The sequence below is a fragment of the Pollicipes pollicipes genome, unplaced genomic scaffold, assembly GCF_011947565.3.
Source record: "Pollicipes pollicipes isolate AB1234 unplaced genomic scaffold, Ppol_2.1 Scaffold_6138;HRSCAF=7277_pilon_pilon_pilon, whole genome shotgun sequence".
NCBI lineage: Eukaryota > Metazoa > Arthropoda > Thecostraca > Pollicipedomorpha > Pollicipedidae > Pollicipes > Pollicipes pollicipes.
This window is the reverse complement of record NW_023596818.1, coordinates 21,830,529-21,850,370: the sequence shown is the minus strand read 5'-3', so window position 1 is coordinate 21,850,370 and position 19,842 is coordinate 21,830,529. Positions and strand designations below refer to the sequence as shown.

At 58.7% G+C, this 19,842-nt stretch overlaps 1 protein-coding gene across 3 annotated transcripts; it reads left to right on the top strand.

The window, feature by feature from the left end:
• Positions 1-4,586: 4,586 nt before the first annotated feature.
• On the top strand, positions 4,587-19,221 carry LOC119106257 (armadillo repeat-containing protein 8). 3 transcript variants are annotated; one of them, XM_037229867.1, is made up of 16 exons: positions 4,587-4,607; positions 6,643-6,785; positions 7,400-7,473; positions 7,715-7,826; positions 9,229-9,331; positions 9,808-9,998; positions 10,499-10,659; positions 11,002-11,255; positions 11,902-12,044; positions 12,895-13,074; positions 13,936-14,055; positions 14,588-14,683; positions 15,545-15,739; positions 16,326-16,472; positions 16,831-16,997; positions 17,420-19,221. In XM_037229867.1, exons 2-16 carry the CDS (start codon positions 6,777-6,779, stop codon positions 17,448-17,450), a joined length of 1,983 nt encoding a protein of 660 aa, XP_037085762.1. In that variant the 5' UTR covers positions 4,587-4,607; positions 6,643-6,776; the 3' UTR covers positions 17,451-19,221. The 3 variants fall into 3 exon arrangements, with proteins under 3 accessions (XP_037085762.1, XP_037085760.1, XP_037085761.1); XM_037229865.1 differs by lacking the exon at positions 4,587-4,607 and adding an exon at positions 4,861-4,898; XM_037229866.1 differs by lacking the exon at positions 4,587-4,607 and adding an exon at positions 6,151-6,203.
• The last annotated feature ends 621 nt before the right edge of the window (positions 19,222-19,842 follow it).

The window sequence follows — 19,842 nt, the reverse complement described above, 5'->3', positions numbered from 1 at the left end:
CACGCGCCGCTTGCCGGCCTGGCCGCCGGCGCGGCCCACTGCCGCGTAGTTCAGCTCGCGCTGCAGCACCGTATACGTGGTCACCACCAGGTCGTGCGATGCCAGCGTCTGTGGCTGGATGTAGCGGTCGCTGCGCACGCCGGCGTACACCAGCACCCGCAGGCCCTCGCGCCGGATGTGCTTGCCGATCTCCTGCACCCACTGGTCGCAGATGGACGAGGGCGAGACGATGAGCGTGGCGCCCGAGCGCACGGGCGGCCGCCGGGTCCAGCACTGCGGGCACCAGTACGGACCGCGCAGCGGGTCCTCCACTTTATAGTCGACGCAGGCGGCGTGCTGGAACGTGTCGCACGCACCGCACTGCACGCGGTAGCGGCGGTCCCGCCACCGGCCGCAGAGGCACGAGAAGCTCGGGTCCACCTCCTCGGCCGGCGGCCGTGCGCACAACGGCGACATCTCAGCCAGCACGTTCTCGTAGTGCAGCTGCGCCAGCCGTTTAGTGTCTGAGGGCGGTGCCTTGGACCGGCGGCCGCGCGGGGCCCTCACCACGCCGACGCCGCGCCGGTGCCGCGCCGGCGGCCGGCCGTTGTAGCAGAGGCGCACGATGACGTCCTCGATGGCGTCGGCGACCGAGTCCGCCTCTTCCGGCTTCGCCTCGGCCTTCTCCTGCTTCGCGGCGTCAGCCTCCGGCGAAGAGTCGCTGCCCGAGCCCATCAACCGCTCCGAGAACTCAGCCCAGTGCGGCAGTAGTCCGAGGCCGCGCACATAGTCCTTGGGCGCCGCGCCGCCGTAGCACTCGCGCACGATCACGTCCTCGATACAATTGGCCACGGTGTCGTCATCTGGGATGCCAGAGCACGGCTTGGCGGTCGCCTTCTGGCGCGGCTGCGGGGTGACCGGGGAGGCGGCGGCGCGGGCTGCCTCCACCCGCGGTTTGTCCGGCTCGCCGAGCAGCGCCTGCCTCCGCTTCAGCCGCTCGCCGCGACTCACCGTGGGCGCCACGTACACGACGTCGTCGTCGTCGTCCGAGGACGCGTCGGCCTCTCCGCCGGAAGCCCAACTCTGCCGGGTGGGACGCTCCCCCGGCGCGCCTCCATTGACGGCGGAGCGCGAGGCGCGCCTGGCGGCACGACCTTCGGCCTGGCCACCCATCCCAGCGGGCGTGTCATCCTCAGAGTCGGACGGCGACCACGTCCGCTTGGGCCGCCGCCGCCGCTTCGACGCCTCCTCCAACTTGACGGACGCCTCGTACGCCAGCAGGTCCACTGGCTCCCGGGGTTCCACCTTCTCCACGTCCTGACGGGTATGGGTGAGTACCAGCGAGAGAATCTCCACCGTCTTTCCCAGGCCCATCTCGTCGGCCAGGATGCCACCGGGCGGTGAGCTGACCGCCGCCGGTCGCTCACGCACCACCCAGCCGCCGAGCGGGCAGTAGTAGACGGTGGCACCGCCCAGCGGCAGCGGCACGTACAACTGGTGCAGCTGGGCCGGATCGGCTGGCGGCCGGTGCTCGCGACGCAGCATCCAAGCGACGGCGGCGCGCTGGTAGGGCCGCAGGCGCGGCAGCAGCTGCGGGTGCTGCGGGTCCGGCGGGAGCGGCTCGTCGGACGGCTCGGCAGCCGCCCGCTGTCGCTGCTCCGTCAGACGGCCGTACACTGCCTCCACGTCCAGCGGGCCGAACGGCCGGAACTCGTACTCGCGGCCCGGCAGGCCGAACAGCTGGCGCATCAGCGCGCGGAACGCGGCGTTGGCGCGGCGCGGCACCTCGCTCGGGTGCGCCAGCTCCACGAACACGCGCTCCGCCAGCAGCAGACCCAGGGTCAGCACGCCCGACGTCGGCTCATAGTGACGCAGCGCCACCTCCACGGCGCCGCCGCAGCCGGAGAGCGTGCGCCACACCGGCTCTCGCTGCACGGCGGCCGCCTCCAAGCAGGCGGTGCGCGCCACACGCTGGCGCGCCCGCGTCCCGTCGCCGCGCACCTTCCATTCGAAGTAGAGGACGGCGCGCCGCTGCTCGCCGCTCACGTACACCCAGAACTGGTCGGCGTCGGGCAGGGTCGGTACCGGCTCCGCGAGCACCACTTCGAGGGAGCCGAGCGGCGCGGGCGACGAGCACGCGGTGCGCCCCGCCGCCACCGGCACGTAGAAGTCGAACTCAGCGAGCTCGGCGGCGAGCCGGTCGTACTCGGCATCACCGCGCGAGGCGCGCGATCGCCGCCGGGCCGGCGTCACCGCCGCCGCGGCCGCAGCGCCGCCGTCGGAGCCGTCGCTCAGCGTGATCACTTGGTCGCCGTCGTCATCGTCGCTCAGAGTAATCACCTCGTTGTCGCTGAGCGTCGACCCACTCTCGCTGTCGGCGGACAGATCGGGCGACTCCGAGCCCGCGGCGGGTCGACCGAGCCCCGCGGTGCCCCGCTCGCCTGGCGCCGCCCGGTCGGGCGCCGCCGGCCCAGCCGCCGAGGCGTCGCCGCCCGGCAGCAGCAGGTCCTGACCCGACCACGAGTCGGCAGCGCGCTCCTCTTCCGTGCGACGCGCCGGGGCCGCCTGCTTCTGACGCGGCATGGCCCTTGCTGTGTGGTGTCTCCGCAGGTGTCACCACACCACCACTTACTGGCTCATGCCTGTGAATTAACAAAATCAATGAGGGTTGCTGGTAATGCTTCCACAGCAGATACCTGACTTGTTGACAACACAATTGGGCCCTGTGCACCAGCTTTTTCATTACCCAAGGCAGCAAGCATTTCCAAAAATACTGAATGGATGTGAGGTGGCAATCAAAAGATGAAAATAATGGGGAACCCAACTGCATGTTGCACACATTCTTCCAATGACATAAAAGGTAGTAATTACCATATGTACAAATACCAATAGCCTTTGAGCCAGCAATCGCAGCAGCAACCAGCCCTTGACAAATAAAATGCAGTGAAATTAATAACAAAATGTTTGAAACAAAGGGAAGCAAATGCATATCCCAAATCAATGGAGTATGTAAATATCCTGGTACTCTTTGCATATAATGATCCCTTTCCATAAAAACTGGTATGACAATCTTTTTCCATTTAGACTATCATGCACTAAGGTGCACAATATGGCAGCATGCACAAATTTGTGTGTTCATGCACTCTACACTCCTTTACCACTGAAAACTGCAATGAGTCAATGCCTTTCCCCATATAAATCTCATGCAATACACATAAGCCATCACAACACATCACTGGTGCTAATGCTATTTATAGGTCAGACCACAAGACCAAACCACCACAGCACATTACAAGCCAACCCAACAGAGCCAGCCTAATACTTCTTGGGTGCAGACATTACCTGTCCAAGGACCTAATCTGCTCTTGTGGACTGAAATGTTTGTTAATTTTATACCATGAGCTGGTTCTTACTTAGATTAGTAGCAGTTAAAATGATGAAATCAGCCTCTCTAACACACTAGCTCTCTGCTTAGCATTCATGGGTCCATAAACATAGTCCGTGATCAAAACAGTGTTTTTGGTACCATTATGGTACTACCAAAGACTTTTTCTCAGATGACATGTAGGGTAAGATGACAAGCTGATTGACATAATGTATATAATTTCCAATTATGTTTTGAATAAAACAACTCAAATTTCTACCTCTTTTTCTTCAGTTAAAATTAATCTGTAATACAAATTACCATACTCTTTCTGTCATTGTGCATATACAGTTGAACATTAAAACTAAACCACAGCAGTATATTCTTATGCAAACAATTCATTGCCAATTCTTAATCCAGACACAGCCAGACAGCCACAATCAGCCAAAAGGGTCAGCACAGTAGCACCAGCTTGGTATTACCCAATATTTTTGTTACCCTGAGTAAGTCAGCTGCTTGCTGCTGCTGCCTTCACTGAGTCAGCAAAGGTGGCATGCATTTGAAGAGATTATAGTGACTTAATTTACAACTATACTGCAAACCCAATCTCATCTGTATCACCACTGGTACCTTTTCGGTTACAGGTGCAGAAACTAAAATGGTGGCTTAACAGTGAGAATTGGTCCTTTGGACATCTGGGAGATGGCTGAAATTGGATAAACACATTTCTGTTACCGATTATCCACCTCCTCCTTAACTTGGGAGGACATCCAATATCACTGAGTTGCACCATAGTGTTATGTAAACAGTGAGATAATGCAGAGGAAGTCTATTTAATCCTCACCAGGTTATCACCTCATATTCCGTCTTTTCTAACACCAATGTTCATTTCAAAGATGCCTTACCCAGACAATCACATTGCGACCATGGCTGAATTATCGCCATCTTGAAAAAGTGTCGCTAAATACCAAGCCTAAAAAATCCCCGGCACACCATAAACAGTACTTGTCGCAGCCGCGCCGTGTCACTCTACACAATAGTGATGGACAAAGTAAGTCGTCCGGTGGGTACAACCAATGGTGCAACAATGGCCTTGGGTGCAACTATTAGATAGCCTCGGGTGCAGCAATAGTTTGTTGAAACTGCCCTAAAACTTCTCATTTACACGGGTTCATGCATCTTTCGTAACATTTTTGAGTCGGAATGCATTCTGATTCACGTGATAAACTGTTCCATCATACATTATGGTTAAACTTCAGGACTTGTAAGTGATTATAGTGATCTGGATCAATGATACCGGCATGCGTCACCAGGTTTGGACCAATGATGGGATTGGACTTTGAAAGGGGTTGAAACAGCAAACCTTTGATTTGCTTTTGTTGGTCATGTAGGGCTTTTGTGCAATATTTTGTGCTCATCGTACAGAGCAGATAATTGAGGCGTTTCCAGCTCAGGCAGGCTGTGTGTGTGTGTGTGTGTAACATGTAGAGTTTGAGCGAAGGGGCAGGTGGTTTAGAAAGTTCGGGGAGGGCAGGGCGGTGGGGGCTTGCGAGAGGTAGGCACTGGGGGAGGGGTAGGTACACATTAGTGCACAGATGCGTCGTCACCATGTACACATTTTAAGAATCAGCAATGTTAAGAGTTGCATGGCCCAAGATTGATAACAGTGGGATCTTGCGTTTTAAATGATTTCATTGTGTTCCGCTTAAGCATTGTTCAACTATGCTCAAAATAACGATGAACATCTAAATGCTTTCACTTTTTTCTGTGTAAATGTTGTAATTTCATTGTTGTAAATGAAAGATGTCCCTCATACAGACCCCAGATTGCAAACTAGGGATAGGGGTTTTAGAAGGTTGAAACTTGTGGTGGACAGCCACAAGTCCCCCAAGATTTGCAAAGCTGAATAGGTGCATATGGCCTGCTATGGGCATGTCTGCTAATTTATGAGCATTATGTATGTGGGGTGCTGGGTAAGTGCTGACAGTTTGGGTAGTCACAGATTCAGGCACCATAAGTCATGGCCCCTGCTTGGGTCCTGAGGAGGCCATGTGCTGTTATAGCTGGCCAAATAGACAGTTTCTTTACAAATGCATAGCACAACAAAATTAGATGTCCTAGGGCCATCAGGTTATCAAGAAGAGCCACAAGCAAAGGTGGAGGACCTATGGGCATACATACATGAGAACTGATGTGTAGGGTGTTGATTGGAAGGTCTTAAGGCTCATAGCCTGGCCAGACCATGTACTCTTGTAGGGCCCTTTACATCTTTGTGATTGGCTGATGATGTTACTAAGGAGTTTTCCATGTTGCCTTTGATTTATTTGCATTTGCTCAGAAAGCCATACATGGTTCTTGGTCCCCATATGCTAACCTGCCTGGGCACTCGTGATTGATCAGGCACATATGATGGATTCCTCCTATTTGTCTGAAAGACTATATGCACTATTACAGGGAGCTTATGTTAACCTGCTGGGGCGCTCTTGGTTGGTCAAGGGCCATTCACATTGGTCTTGGGTTCTTTCCACTTGCTCTGAGCCTTGAGGGCCCTGTGCTTTTGCTGTGGGGTGGGGGGGGGGGGGGGGCATGTAAGCAAACACTTGGTGCTTGAGGGCCCTCTAGAAGGCACCTGATGCTTGAGGGCCCTCTAGATAGGTCCAGGGGTTGTTCCATTCAATCTTACCTGTGGAGGCCAGGGAATCTTGTCAGGGCTCTTTCTGTTAGCCTGCCTGGCACTCCTAATTGTGCAGAGGCTTCTACACTAGTTTTGGGCACATTATATTTGCTCTGATGACCCTATGCTGTTATCAGTTGTCAGGCCCTATTCATTTATCTGCCAAGAGGCCCTTCATCCCTCAAGGTAATTAATGTGCATACATTGGTCTTGGATTCTCCCTGTCTGTGTGGAGAGCCCTGTGCTTAAGCAAGGACCCTGTATGGAGTCTTTTTGTTTATCAGCCTTGGCATCCTTGATCATCGCTCCATCACTCAGGCACTGTCCCTATGGGTCTTGGGTTTTCTTATTTAATTGGGGCCTGAGGTGTTGATGGCACCTAAATGCTACCTTGTACCATGCCTAGTTTCCTATGGTTAGGCATCAGCCAGGCCAATAAATGTATGCCCTCTTCCCCCCCCCCCCCCCCCAGTGCCCAGCCAATTAACATTTAAGTCCCCTTGAACACCACAAGCCCTCGGATAACTAGAAACAGATTGGCCTAAGATAACACTGGATTCATGCCTATTATCTGCCCCCATGTGTGCACTACATCAGATAACAACACCCTGCATTGCATTTTCAGACTGGTGTATGCCAGGTTGCTGCAAGTACAAAGTCAGAAGGATTGTAAAGCATGTTACTTGGTATTGGCCTCAGATTGGATGCTGTCTAAACCTCTGAAGACATCACTTGACTTATCTTAAGAAATATACAGCCATGCTGGAGGTGAGTCATCAGAAGGAGGTGACCTTTTATGATGAATAGTGTGCTTCCAAAGCATTACCCAATGAAAGTTATGTAAAAAGATTTCACCTCTGATGTATGGGGTAAACAGCCTTGTAAGCTATGCAGAACCTGTTTCTGCAAGGTTGTTACAGGTATGGCTGGTGAAGTGGGTTTACAATTCCAGTGTGTTGATCATGTTAGCCACCATGCCAGCCCACACTATTATTCCATGCCAAAATTCTTGAAATTCCAGTCATAATTATTACCTCAGGCTCAAGGTAGTGTCAGAAATGTCCATGCTGGATCTAGAAAACCACATCCCTCTTCCTTAGGAACTCCTTTGTTCAATTGTCATTTGGTAGATACAAGACAGTGTGTGTGCCATCACATGAAATCAGGAGGATAGTGTCTGACCCCCCTTGCCCCCATCTCATCTCCATCTCATTGTGGGGATGTGGATACCAGGCTTATGTGCACACTTGGATGCAATGTGTGTTGTTGCTAAATGCTTCAAGAGGCATGTGTTGGGAAGTTTATTCACTACACTATGATATGTGAACTTAATCTTTTTCCACAACATTGGCAAATATACCTAACAAGTCCTAATTGTTTAGGCTGTGGAGGGAAATCGCCAGTTCCTGGACAATTTCTTCAGTGATGACGGCGACAAATGCTTTGGAGCAATTGAGTAAGTACCCTGGCATGCCAGATATGTCACAGTTTTCCATTATGACCCATTCACATGCCTTACCTTTTGGCTCACCTTTACATAAGTGGACCATTGCCATCATGTACTAAAATCCATTGATCACCAGCATGGATGCTGGGTTGCTCTTCGCCATGCTCGGCCGATGCCGAGGCCGCCTCGTGGCCTCCCGCTAGAGCGTCACGTGACCGCCCCTAACACGCCACCGTTCCGCGTACCCCAGACGTCTGCGGAACCTGGTGATCGGCAGCAACCGCACCAAGACGCACGTGGTGGAGTGCGGCATGGTGCCGCACCTGCTGCGGAGAGTGGCCGACCCGACGGTTGGCACCAGGGTACGTGACGTGACGTGACGGCAGCCGCCGCTGCTGCCGGGGGTGGCCGACCCGACGGTTGGCACCAGGGTACGTGACGTGACGTGACGGCAGCCGCCGCTGCTGCCGGGGGTGGCCGACCCGACGGTTGGCACCAGGGTACGTGACGTGACGTGACGGCAGCCACCGCTGCTGCCGGGGGTGGCCGGCCCGACGGTCGGCACCAGGGTACGTGACATGACGTGACGGCGGCCGCCGCTGCTGCCGGGGGTGGCCGGCCCGACGGTCGGCACCAGGGTACGTGACGTGACGTGACGGCAGCCGCCGCTGCTGCCGGGGGTGGCCGACCCGACGGTTGGCACCAGGGTACGTGACGTGACGTGACGGCAGCCGCCGCTGCGGAGGGTGGCCCCCGGGAACCCGGCGGCGGCGCGCTGTCGGTGCCCGGCTGTGCGGCTCTGAGGGCGACTCTGACGCGCTGGAGCGGTGGAGGACGCTGTTGTGCAGCACTGGCCCGGTGCGTTTGGGATGGAGATTGCAGTATGCCTGCTGCGTTCGTCGGTGACATCCATATCCGGTCGTCACCCATGTCCGATCGTCAACCATGTCCGATCGTCATCCATGTCCGGTCGTCATCCATGTCCGATCGTTACCCATGTCCGATCGTCATGCATGTCCGGTCGTCATCCATGTCCGATCGTTACCCATGTCCGATCGTCATGCATGTCCGGTCGTCACCCTTGTCCGATGTTCATCCATGTCCGATCGTCACCCACGTCCGATCGTCATCCATGTCCGATCGACATCCATGTCTGATCGGCATCCATGTCCGATCGGCATCCATGTCCGATCAGCATCCATGTCCGATCGTCATCCATGTCCGGTCGTCATCCATACCCGATTGCCACCCATGTCCGATCGTCATCCATGTCCGATCGTCACCCATGTTCGATCGACATCCATGTCCGATCGTCACCCATGTCCGATCGACATCCATGTCCGTTCGTCATTCATGTCTGATCGACATCCATGTCCGATCGACATCCATGTCCGATCGTCATCCATGTCCGGTAGTCACCCATGTCCGATCTTTATCCATGTCCGGTCGTCACCTATGTCCGATCGTCATCTATGTCCGATCATTATCCATGTAGCGATTGGTCCGTGCCCGACACGCGTCAGATCGTTCTAGATGGATATCATGCACATTGCCTGTGCTGTTGACCTGCAGCTGCTATGGACCTGCAGCTCTGCTATGTATGGAATAGTTACACCTTGAATGCAACGTTGTGTTACACTTAAAGTGTAAAGTTATAGCTGCACTAGCGCTCGCTGGTGTTCCCCCATCCACTGGGCATGGCCACTGTGCGCTCTCAGCACACCGCCGTGACGCCGCCGGCTCTGACGGCCAGCCACGCCTCAGGTCCAGGTGGAGATCCTTGTGACGCTCGGCTCTCTGGCCAAGGGCACCCGGGAGCACGCGCTCGCCTTGGTGGACGCCAACATCCTGCCGCTGCTGGTCGAGGGTAGGTCCGCCGCGGTTCGGCTGGAGTCGCCGGGTACGACGCCCATACCTGGAGCACCCGACATCGTGCTCGGTTGTCAACGCTGAGTCGGGGGAGATAGTCCACCATGTATATGTATATATATATATATATATATATATATATATATATATATATATATACACGCGGATATAGACATACATGCCACACTGAATCTGCGCTCATTGATGCAGTCGCAGACTGAGGTTGTCTTCCAGTTGTGCTCGGACTGGTCCGTCGCTCCTGGCCTGTCAGAGCTCCTCGCGTCCGAGTCGTGCCGCTGGTAGCCTGACCAGCGCTGTCGCCTGCCCCCTGACCCAACCAGCGCTGTCGCCTGTCCCCTGACCTGACCGAGCTCCGCACCACACGCCACACTGACCGCTGCTGGCCGCGTGTGATGGCGGGGCCCGCCTGCCCCGGTGTGACGGCTGACCGGCGGCGGGGCGCGCACGCGGCAGGTTTGCGCAGCGCGGCGCCCGAGCTGCGCACGCCGCTGCTGCGCTGCCTGCGCTCGCTGCTGCTGCAGCTGCCGGAGCGCGCCGACGAGCTGTGCCGCGACCCGGCGGCCGTGCCGCTCCTGACGCAGAGCGTCACTGGCGCCGTGGTCGACGACGAGTGTGCCACCACCATACTGGCCATACTCTGCCAGGTACGTCACCACCATACTGGCCATACGCCGCCAGGTACGTCACCACCATACTGGCCATGCGCCGCCAGGTACGTCACCACCATACTGGCCATACTCTGCCAGGCACGCCCCCACCGTACTGGCCATACTCTGCCAGGTACGTCACCACCATACTGGCCATACTCTGCCAGGTACGTCACCACCATACTGGCCATACTCGCACAGGCACGTTACCAGCCAGCATATCGGCCACACTCATAGAAAGTAGTGTTGCCATCATGGTGTGGGCGCTTGCGAGCCGTATGTAGCTCAGTGTGTCGCTCTGCTGACTTGCTGTGGGTGCGTTCGCCCGTACCCTTCCCATCTTGACTACACCCATCTGACTGGACTGGCTGTGCCGAGCGGCGACTGTGTCTATCACGCACTTATCTGATGGCGCCGGCGTCTGGCAGCGCCGTGTTTGACAGCGCCCGTATCTGGCAGCGCCGTGTCTGACCGCGCCGTATATTCGCCGCCCGCAGAGCAGCCGCCACCAGGAGCTGCTGGCGGCCAACGGCGTGGTGGAGGTGTCGGCGGCGCTGCTGGCCTCTGGCACGGCCTGTCTCCGGCTGCCCAGCCTCCGTCTGCTCGCCTCGCTCTGCTACCGAAGCCCGGCCATCTCGGACCGGCTCGCCCACTGCACGTGAGATATGGCGCCGCACCGCCGAACGGCACGCGACGGGCGAGCGCCTCCTCTGGTGTGCGGCCGTGGGGCCTGGGAAACTAGTGGTCGCCTGGGAAGCGTCCGCGGCGTCCGTGTATTTGTCATTGTAGCGTCACGTATTTAAGCAAAGCATTGTATTGTAGGGCTTGCCAATGGGAGATTGACATATCCTCGCTTCTGTTTGGTACTTTTCCATCAACCAGGCCTCAAAGCACCCCCACGTCCAGATCTGTCGCGTGGTCACACGCTACACCGCCGCATGCGTCTAAGCGGCCAGCCCAGTGTATCAGCGTCTCCTCACTCCGTGTGCGGCACGGGCAGGCTGAGCGGGCGGACGGTGCCGGACCTGCTGACGGTGCTGACGTCCCGAGACCAGCCGAGCGCCGTCCAGCTGGAGGCGGCCCGCTGCCTCAGCTACATGCACCGGGCTGGCGCCGGCGCGCTGCCCGCCACCGACCCGCGGCTCGTCTACCGCGCGCTGCCGTGTCTGGTGCGCATGTGCGGCCCCTTCCAGCCGCTGGAGGACCGCGTGCTCGCCGCCGACACGCTCGGCTACCTCACCGAGGTCGATCTCGGTGAGCGACCGCAGCCTGTGGAGGGTGCGATGCTCCGTGCCGATCTGTGACTCGCAGGCGACTGGTGTTCGCCTGCGTGTGTGTGGGGGGGGGGGGGAGAGGGGGGAGCGTCCACATTGTTCAGTGGCTGTTGGCTGCAGGTGCTGTGACCGGTCCCTGTCGGGTCGTGTTAATACCGCAATGCTTTGCCTGCTTTTTACAGTCAATTTGCGCTTCTGTTTTTGTCTTAGTTGCATAGAGAATAGATCAGTTCGCATTTTGTGCCCTTAGCCAGCCGACCCGTAACAATGCTGGACTAGTGTTATGCGGTAAATTCGGCGTCGGCGTGCTGCAGAATGAGTCGGTCTGAATCCCGTAGGTATGTGGACTGTTGGGTGACCACGGATAATCATGTGTTGGTATGTTAAACAGCTGCAGCGCTGGACAACAGATTACCTTGGCCGGGGCATCGATAACATCTCGCAATCCACCTTGCTACTCTGATAAGATCGGTGTTCGTGGCTTAAGGAACGCAATGTTAGCCATCTTTGCCTCGAGCCTGGCTGTAGTTGACAGCATCACGTGCTCGCCATCATCAGCGTCCCGGCGACGCATCGGCGACGGCTGCCGCGCTGCGGAGCGTCTGACCGCGTCGGCGCCGTTGCAGACCTGCAGCGGATCTGCTCTATCACTGATCACGTGACCACCACCATGCGGGAGTACCTGCGCTACCAGCCGACCACCTCGCACCCAAAGACCTGCTCCCACCAGCGGCGCATGGCCGTCGAGATGAAGAAGGCCGCCTTCAGGGTCAGTGCACCGGCGCTGGGGCCCCGGGGCGTACCGGTCACGCCACGCCCCCAGGGGAGCCGGCGGGCGGGGCTGGGCGCGGACAGTCCGTCAGCCGAGAGCAGGGAGGTCCAACAGGCTGCAGGTTGGTGCCTTCCATGCGAGTGACCGCTGCTCGTGCCTCAGGGCGGGCAGGCTGGTTAGAAGTACAGGCTTGGTGGGGACTGCCTGCCGCATCTGGAGCTGTGTCAAGGGGCATGGGCAAGACGGTGTCACAGCTGTCCGCATCGAATGCGGCCGGGTGCCCGCCTGGCAGCGTCCTCTCGTGCTCCACGGGTGTGTCGCATCAACAGACGGGGCTAACGTCAACTGATGTGCTGTCTGTGACACTCGTGGCGAACTACGGCTGCACAAGCGCACAAACTAATGGCAAGAGCCGGAATCAGGGCTGCCACGGGTCTTGAGCTCGATGGCATGCGCCTGTGTTTCGGTTTATGCATGCACGACTAGCTTAAGGGATCACGACGGTTACGATCTTAGCAGTTACATGCGTCGAAAACTTTCACATCACGGTGATGAGGACGGCTGGGGTGGGGACACCGCTGGGGTGAGGACGGCGCTGGGGTGGGGACGGTGGTGGGATGAGGACGTCGGTGGGATGAGGACGGCGGTGGGATGAGTGCGACGGTGGGATGAGGGCGGCGCTGGGATGAGGACGGCGGTGGGATGAGGACGGCGCTGGGATGAGGACGGCGGTGGGGTGAGGACGGCGCTGGGATGAGGACGGCGGTGGGGTGAGGACGGCGCTGGGATGAGGACGGCGCGTCGCCGGTCCACGGCCGCGCCTGACGCCCCGCCGCCCGCCGCTCAGGTGTACGCCTCGCTGGGCTCCAACGACGAGGAGATCCGCAAGCGGATCATCGAGACGCCGGGCCTGATGGCCGACCTGCTGGCGGCGCTAGAGGACGGCGGCGAGAGCCTGCAGCTGGCCGCGCTCCGCTGCCTGCTATCGCTCTCGCGCTCCGTGCAGACGCTGCGCACCGCCCTGCAGGTGGGTGGCCCGGCCGCCGACCGATCCGCGGGGCGGCTCGGTCATCCCGTCCGGCGACGTCGAGCTGTCGCGCCGGCCCGTCTCCGGTCAGTGTCCTGACGTCGAGCTGTCGCGCCGGCCCGTCTCTGGTCAGTGTCCTGACGTCGAGCTGTCGCGCCGGCCCGTCTCCGGTCAGTGCCCTGACGTCGAGCTGTCGCGCCAGCCCGTCTCCGGTCAGTGTCCTGACGTCGAGCTGTCGCGCCAGCCCGTCTCCGGTCAGTGTCCTGACGTCGAGCTGTCGCGCCAGCCCATCTCCGGTCAGTGTCCTGACGTCGAGCTGTCGCGCCAGCCCATCTCCGGTCAGTGTCCTGACGTCGAGCTGTCGCGCCGGCCCGTCTCCGGTCAGTGTCCTGACGTCGAGCTGTCGCGCCAGCCCATCTCCGGTCAGGGTCCTGACGTCGAGCTGTCGCGCCGGCCCGTCGGCGGCCAGTGTCCTGACGTGCTGGCGTGTTGGCAGTGTTGTGAGTACGGTTGCACCGTCTTAGTGGCGATAATGCGTGTTGGCAACCACAGGCCCGCCGCTTTCTGTGCATTTACTACCTTTTTTTTTAGTATTTACAGTATTTTGTTCTGATTTTGATCCCATGGGCTTCATCGCAGGGATCACACCGCTGGCCCCGCCACATGAACAGTGCGCTGTGCGCCCCGCGAGTCATCTGTCTCACCAGGGCGCTGTGGTCAAACAGCGCGTCTCCGGCGTGAACTCGCGTTGGCGACCTCTGTGACCTCTGTGGCTCTCTAGGACCACGCGGTGTGGGAAGCGCGTCTCCGGCGTGTTTTCGCGCTGGTGTGCCCTGACCTGTGGCCTCTGTGGTCCTCCAGGACCATGTGGTGTGGGAGCAGGTGATGAACCTGGCCAGGCACAAAAAGTCGAGCCCCGACGTGCGGGTGGCCGCCTCCTCCACGCTGTGCAACCTGCTGCTGGAGTTCTCGCCGTCCAAGGTGGGGCGGCATTGCTGGACCGCCGACTCACCGGACGAAACAAGTCGGTGCTCAAGTGACGGACGTTATCACAGACCGGTCGGGGTGGTGGGACAGATGATACGTCTACTGGAACACATGATACAGATACATACCGAAAATGTCAGGCTTTCGACGATCATCGGATAGGTGAAAGAAAGTGCGCGGAATCCCGCTAAAATTTGAACCGCAACTCTGTGGTCGAACGCATTTGCCTGTTGCGAGTAAGACAGCTTTTGATATTATGTATGATGTATGTGTAGTGATGTAGGACACTATGCAGCACATACTGTGCAGCCATCATGTATTCAAGCTGATGTGGTTGGGTTGATCCACATTTATGTCTCAGTACTCCATCATGCACGCTGTCTGTGTAGCTCGTCAGTTTATCCTGGGCGGTGGGCTCTGTCCCGGACCGGTATGGCTGTGCACTGGTGCTGATTGTGGACGCGTCGGGCGCTGTCGGGCGGCGCGAGTCGCTGGCGGCCGGCTGTTGACCGGTCCCGTGCTCCAGGAGCCGCTGGTGCAGCACGGCGGCGTTGACCTGCTCTGCGAGCTGACCAGGAGCGACGATCCGGCCATCCGGCTCAACGGTATCTGGGCGCTGATGGTGAGGGCACCTCCCGGCCGGCGAGCGTTGAGCGCCGGGGTCGGGGCCGACCTCTGCGGGGAGCGACAACAGCTGGGCTGCTGGGCTCGGGCTGACCGCCGGCTGTGGAGGGACCGTCGGGCTGCTGAGCTGTTGTGCTGCTGGGCTCGGGCTGATTACCGGCTGTGGAGGGACCGTCGGACTGCTGGGCTTGGGCTGACCGCCGGCTGTGGACGCACCGCCGGGCTGCTGGGCTGCTGGACTGCTTTCTCGGGCTCACCGCCGGCTGTTGAGGGACCGTCGGGCTGCGGGCCGTGACAGACGATTGGGGTGCTGGCTGGGGCAGGCGGACGGGTGTGGGCGGACCACAGACATGCTGTGTTGTGTGGGCCGGCTGTGCAGGCGGGCCACGCTGCAGGGCTGTCAGTGCCGTGATGGTTCCCTGCCGGCGAACCGGCCGCTGGGCTCTCAGTGCTGACTTCTGGCCCCGCTGGCCTGACTGATGAGCCGGTGGGCTCAACACTGCCGCACCCTGTCCATGCGGTGTTGGGCTCTAAACGAAGGTCGATCTAGTGGAGCCGGTAGTCGTCGTTACTTCCCGTTTATCACCCGTGTGCATTGAATTGTTTGAAAACTTGTTTGTCGCAAGACAGTTGTCTATGATATCATTATATCGGAGTCTCCGCAAGCGAGCCTTTTCGGCGTTGGGACTCTGAGGCTCGCCGTTCTAGTACTGATCCGGCGCCGACCATGACCTCGCGCGCTGCTGCGCTTGTCTGTACGCCACAGTGGGGATGGGGGTAACTCCTGTGCCCGATCCAGCCATGACCAGAGTGCGGTGAGCCGCTGCTGACGGGCCGCCCCGCCCGGCGCCGCCCGCAGAACATGGCGTACCAGGCAGACCACAAGATCAAGCGGCTGATCCTGCGCCGGCTAGGCACCAACGAGCTGTTCCGGCTGCTGTCCGACCCGAGCACGGCCATCCTGATGAAGACGCTCGGCCTGCTGCGCAACCTTCTGACCAAGCCGCACGTCGACCAGTTCATGGACGACAGCCACGGCCCGCAGGTCATGCAGGTGAGGCGGTAGCGGCTGGCGCGGCCGGCGAGGCACGGGGCCAGAGGCCAGGGGCGGCCCTGTGCCGGACCCGGTCAGCGGGCCGGGAGGTGCGGGAGAGGGGCCGGGTGGGGTGTCCGCTGTGGTGGGGACTGTCTGGCCCGTGGAGAGTCCTGCCGACCGGAGGCGCGGGACGGCCCTGCGCCGGACCCAGTCAGCGGGCCGGGAGGTGCGGGAGAGGGGCCGGGTGGGTTGCCCGCTGTGGTGGGGACTGTCTGGTCCGTGAAGAGTCCTGCCGACCGGAGGCGCGGGGCGGCCCTGCGCCGGACCCGAGCACGCGGCCGCGTCGACGGCGGCGGCGCCAGGGTCCGGGTCTCAGGGGGCTCACTTCAGGTCGGCAGGTCTCACTGCTGCCAGACGTGACCGGTCGGCCCGCACCGACCAGGTTACGTCGGCAAACTGCTCAGGTGACGGACGGAGACAACGTTTCCACGCTCAGTGAAGTCCTTCCGTGTTTTGGTGGGATGTGGATTAAGCCAGCTCTCGACCCCTGTGGCCGGGTGCCGTCTGACCTCTGCTGACCCCTGTGACCTCGGGTGACCGGCAGGCGATCGTGTTGACCTTGGAGAGCGACCACCCGGCCGAGGTCAAGGAGCAGGCCATCTGTATCTTGGCCAATATCGCCGACGGATCTAAGTCCAAGGAGTTCATCATGGGCAACGAGGACGTGCTAAAGAAGCTGATGAACTACATGGTAAGACGGGAAGCTGAGCTGTTATCAGAATTGCACCATTTCTTTCGCGATGGGTGCGCCACCAGAAGCACATAGTCTGATCCATATGAGGTGGCGGGGAAAGGAAGGCACAGCAGATCCAGGTTTGAAACTGTGGCTGTTGCCAATCTTTTGATGCCAACGTAGACACCCCCAGGGTGTCTACGTTTGTGTGCTGTCGTTTGTGATTATATAGTATTTACGCTCAATTTTGAAGAATTATGTGATGTCAATTCGTATTCCCCATGGTATACGTATGCACTTGAACAGCCCCAGCACCATCTGGCAGCGCCGTCATGTTGCGCCTGTGCTGTACGCCCTGCGCGCTCGCCGCCATCAGATGCACTCGAGCGTTCGGCTGCGGGTGGCGGCCGTGTTCGCCGTCAACAACCTGGTGTGGCGCTGCGACGACGGCTCGCGCGAGCGGCAGGCCCGCCTGCGCCGCATGGGCGTCTACAAGCTGCTGCAGCAGCTGCAGCACACGGAGGATGCTGCGCTCTACGAGAGGTGTGTGGCCAGGCACGCCCCTCGTCGGCGCCGGCGGGAAGGGGACGCTCGAGACGGCCTCGGAGCGGTCCGGCGCGAGACGTCTGGGACTAGATGCCGCCGTCCGTGCGGCGTTCTGGGATGCGGTTGGTTGTGGAGGTGGTGGGCGATGCATTGGTAGAGCTGGCTTTGACAATGTCCGGGATGACAGCGCTCTGTCAGACGTGGTTCGCATGGGTAATGTGTGACACAGCCGCGAGGAACTCTGTGAAGCCCACATTAAGTACGCGCTGCTGATGGTGGGCTTCCAGCACTTATTTGAGGGGAGGCCAGATATTCTGTTTCTAATTGACTGTTTCGCACCGTCTTCTCTTCGTCTTCCGCGCTGTATTCCGGCTCCGTCCCACGATGTATGCTGCTCACCGTGGGCTCCGTCTTGGCAGGGTGAAGAGTGTGCTGCAGCAGTTCAATTAGACCGACAGCTAGCCTGACGACGTGCTAGCAGAACCGGGTGACGAGCTAGCGGAGCCAGACGACAAGCTAGCGGAGCCAGACGACGTGCTAGCGAGGCCTGGTTCCGCCTCGGCGTCGAGAACCTTGTGCTAGATCACCGAGGGCCGGCAAGGCTCAGCCAGCCCTCAATAGTCATGCCCCGATGGCAGGAGCAACAGCGAGGCAGCCATAGGCGTGCTGCGCTCTGCCTCCGGCGCGCTTGGTTGTGTCCTTGGTTGCACATCTGTCTTCCGTCGGGCCAAGGTAGCACGTCGGCACGGCTGTTGCGATAAACGAATGATATTTTTGAAGGGGGACTGTTGAACGCTGTTTGCCGCGCAGCTGAAACCTGATGCAGTCCATCGATGTACTTAGAAAGTGCATTGGTCGTGACGTCATGTGCGCTTTCTCTCGTACGAGACACAAGATGTTAGCAGTTCGAGTCCGTTAGGTTCGTGGTGGTGTGCCATTGGCGACGCTTGTAATAATAGCACGCTAGCTATCACGAGCAAAGCGGCCTCAGATCAAAGTCCATGCTTGTGTGACTGACGGCGTTGCGGTGTTCCTGCCAGGATGATATGAAATCAAAGATTCAGTGCGCTTTATTTTCTACTATAATTTTGTTTGCGCTCATTTTGTAACCCATTTAGTGGAAAGGTACGGACAAGAAAGGTCGTCTCGGACGTTTCCGCTTGGCTTCTGCGCAGCTTTTGAGCTATTTCTAAGGCGAAATACTTTATATATCTGGGAGCTGGGGCGTGTATTCGCTGAGCCGTGCTGGCCGCAGCGTCTTCCGGTTTGTTCGTCTCCCGCAACTAACTCTCATTTTGTCTGTGTCTCCGCGGCTCTCTACGAGCCCGGATAATTCGGTGGACAGGTATGTGCAACTAGTAAAACTATGTTTCACATTTCGCCGGCAACGGAAAAATGGAACACGCGACACGCCGCCGCGTTTATTTGTACGTCTCGCGTGTACAACAGTCCTCGGAGCCATGACACACACGTGCTGCTGTCTAGACAGTTATCCGTGTTTTGTATGTAAATATACCACTGCGAGCACGACGTGCGTTATCGCCGCACCAACAGAAGGGAGAAGCAGTGGATGGCCAGAGGCGGCTGAACGCTTGCCGACTGAAGCAAGCAGCGCCCCCTTCCATTGACGTCTCCGCCAGAGCAGCAGCGCTGATGACGCCGGCCAGTCTGTTAGTCATCACGCTGCCCACATTGGCGTGCTCATGTCACTGGCGCCTGTGAGGCGCACGTGCCAGTGCTGCCCCTCCGTGCTCTCCGATAGCAACGCTCTCGGCCGGTCCCGTCCGCCCGCCGTCCCGCCCATCCGCTCCCGAAGGGGAGGGAATTGGACGCTGGCGCCGGCCGCGCTTGTGCGCCCCGCCTCAGACGATGTGCTCACCGCAACAACGCGACGGTCACGTCCCAGCGCTGCCGGACGGCGGCGGGGGGACGCCTGCGCGGAGGACCATCGCGAACGACTGGATGATCCCTGGCGCTTAACACCAACTGACGCCTTCGACCACGTTTGGCCACATTTCCAATGATCTGCGGCCTTCCGCCCAGTGAGTGTGCGCTCCCCGGGTAAGCCAGCACCGGCACTCGCCGGGACACGGTTGACGGACGTGTGTTAAGGGCTCAACAACACGGCCTGCTGTCCTCATCGACGCTCCAGCGGGTCACCGGGAAGTCCATACAGCATCTCGTCGCCCGTCTCCTCCATCACATTCAGGTCGGTAATATCCTCTGGCACCTGGCGCAAAACGGCAGCGGTCACCGCATTCGTCGGTTACATGCAACGGATGGCATGCGCAACCGCTCGGTGCCAGTTTCTTCATTCGCTACAGAAATATTACGTGGATGCCTACTCCGCGAGGGAAGGAAAAAACACAAGAAGTAATTTTCAAGGGCATCTTGAGGGAAAAATGGAAGAGATAAGAGCTCAAGTCAATATCGATAGATTTCTCAAGTTTTTGCTAACCCGTTAGAAACTTCCCTCGTGATTGATGAGGGGTCATTTCCAAAAGGAGCAAGCGTTAAGGCATGGGCGTATTAATCCGCACCAAGCACTGGTCATGCGTCATGCGTGATCTGCACAAAGCTCAAATCTTTTCCTGTACCACAGACAACCTAACCACTGCAGAGGCGCCAAAACGGGCTCACGAATGACCCCGATGTCTTGTTTTGCGCCATAACATATTCTGGCGCATCACAACTAAAGCGACCTCGTAGCTCAGCTTCAGAGACTGGGCACCGCTGCGGTTATTGACGGAAGCTTTCTGTCCTCTCCTCGATGGTTCCCTAGTCTATGCCAGCAAAACCGCGGTATGACCTGACCTGGCAGCGCGCGCCGATGTAGCCGCGG